The sequence below is a fragment of the Aplysia californica genome, unplaced genomic scaffold (assembly GCF_000002075.1).
Source record: "Aplysia californica isolate F4 #8 unplaced genomic scaffold, AplCal3.0 scaffold00004, whole genome shotgun sequence".
NCBI lineage: Eukaryota > Metazoa > Mollusca > Gastropoda > Aplysiida > Aplysiidae > Aplysia > Aplysia californica.
Window position 1 is genome coordinate 2,122,939 of NW_004797274.1, and position 1,184 is coordinate 2,124,122.

General features: G+C 41.5%; 1 protein-coding gene across 1 annotated transcript in view; it reads right to left on the reverse strand.

Moving 5' to 3' along the window:
• Nucleotides 1-154: 154 nt before the first annotated feature.
• LOC106011157 (peritrophin-1-like) overlaps nucleotides 155-1,184 on the reverse strand; it is a 13,529-nt gene continuing 12,499 nt past the window's right edge. The window contains exon 8 of the mRNA XM_013079798.2: nucleotides 155-1,151. Coding sequence (XP_012935252.1) covers nucleotides 1,004-1,151 — 148 coding nt within the window. The 3' untranslated portion in view covers nucleotides 155-1,003. The remainder of the gene's footprint in view (nucleotides 1,152-1,184) is intronic.

Consider the following 1,184-nt stretch of genomic DNA (forward strand, 5'->3'; position numbering starts at 1 on the left):
GAGAGAGGGGGGGGGGTGATCTGAGACTTGTATTCTGGACATTTTGCCTTAATTGCAGTGATATACTGGGGAAATATCTTTTGACTTATGTAATTCCACTTTTTCTTTATTGCCAGAAACAGTATTCTGGCCCCGCAAACATAAACAACAAATGTTTCATTTGTTCAACGTCATGCATCCAATTTTTATTCATTCAATCAAAAATTCATATCAAGTTGTTGGCCTGTAAAAAGGTAATAGTGGAGATAACATCGTTGTAGGCCACGTATGAAGTGTGGTGCTCCCGGGGTAGGGTCCAATGCAACTAATTACTTTTGCGAGGTGTTTCCTTGTAACTTTTATCTCATGAAGTTCCATTACACGCAGAAGGTATGGCTGCAATCTTATTCTAAAATTTACGACAATCCCAGTGCACAGTTACCAGGAAATTTATTTAAAGGGCTAACATTTTACCAAATTATGTCAATATTCCAATTCACACAAAAGCCAGCTATGCGACATCTGGAAAAATCAAGAAATGAATGTACACGGGTGTGTGAGCTTCTTAAATTAATGTCTACATTTTGAAATATGCATCGAGTAAAACCCCGAGCATTGAGATCTCTGGAAAGTTATCAGATAATTCAAAGTAATTTTGTCCTGTCGTGGGGGTAGTTGGAGAGTGCCACTGGTAGGAACAGTTCCTACTTCTTTACTTTCCCTCTGTTGTCTCTGTCTGTCTATTCCCTGCATTAAAAGATCATTATCGTTTTGATGTGCTTCGCTTTTCCGTCTGTCTTACTTTTTCCCAGCACTTAATTAAAGACCATTATCGTTTTAATGTGTTTCTCTTTACTCAAACAACACAGCAGATGTTCTTATTATTGTTTGATGTGTTTCTCTTTACTCAAACAGCACAGAAGATGTTCTTTCGTACGGTGGGAATCCTTAGTTTAGTTGTGTGTTCCCTGTAAAGTTTCACCAGCCACTGGGCTGGATGGGGAGCGCTACATTCCGTCCCTGTCTACCCGGAGATGGGGGATGGGCTGTAGCAGGTCTCCTGGTAGGCGTTCCAGAGCAGACCGGCAGGACAGTCCACCTCAAACACCTGACCCCAGAGGTCACACTGGATGAACTTGGCCGGGTTGGGATGAGGGAAAAAGAAATGGCCGCTGGGGAGACAGGAAGGATAATAATAATAATAA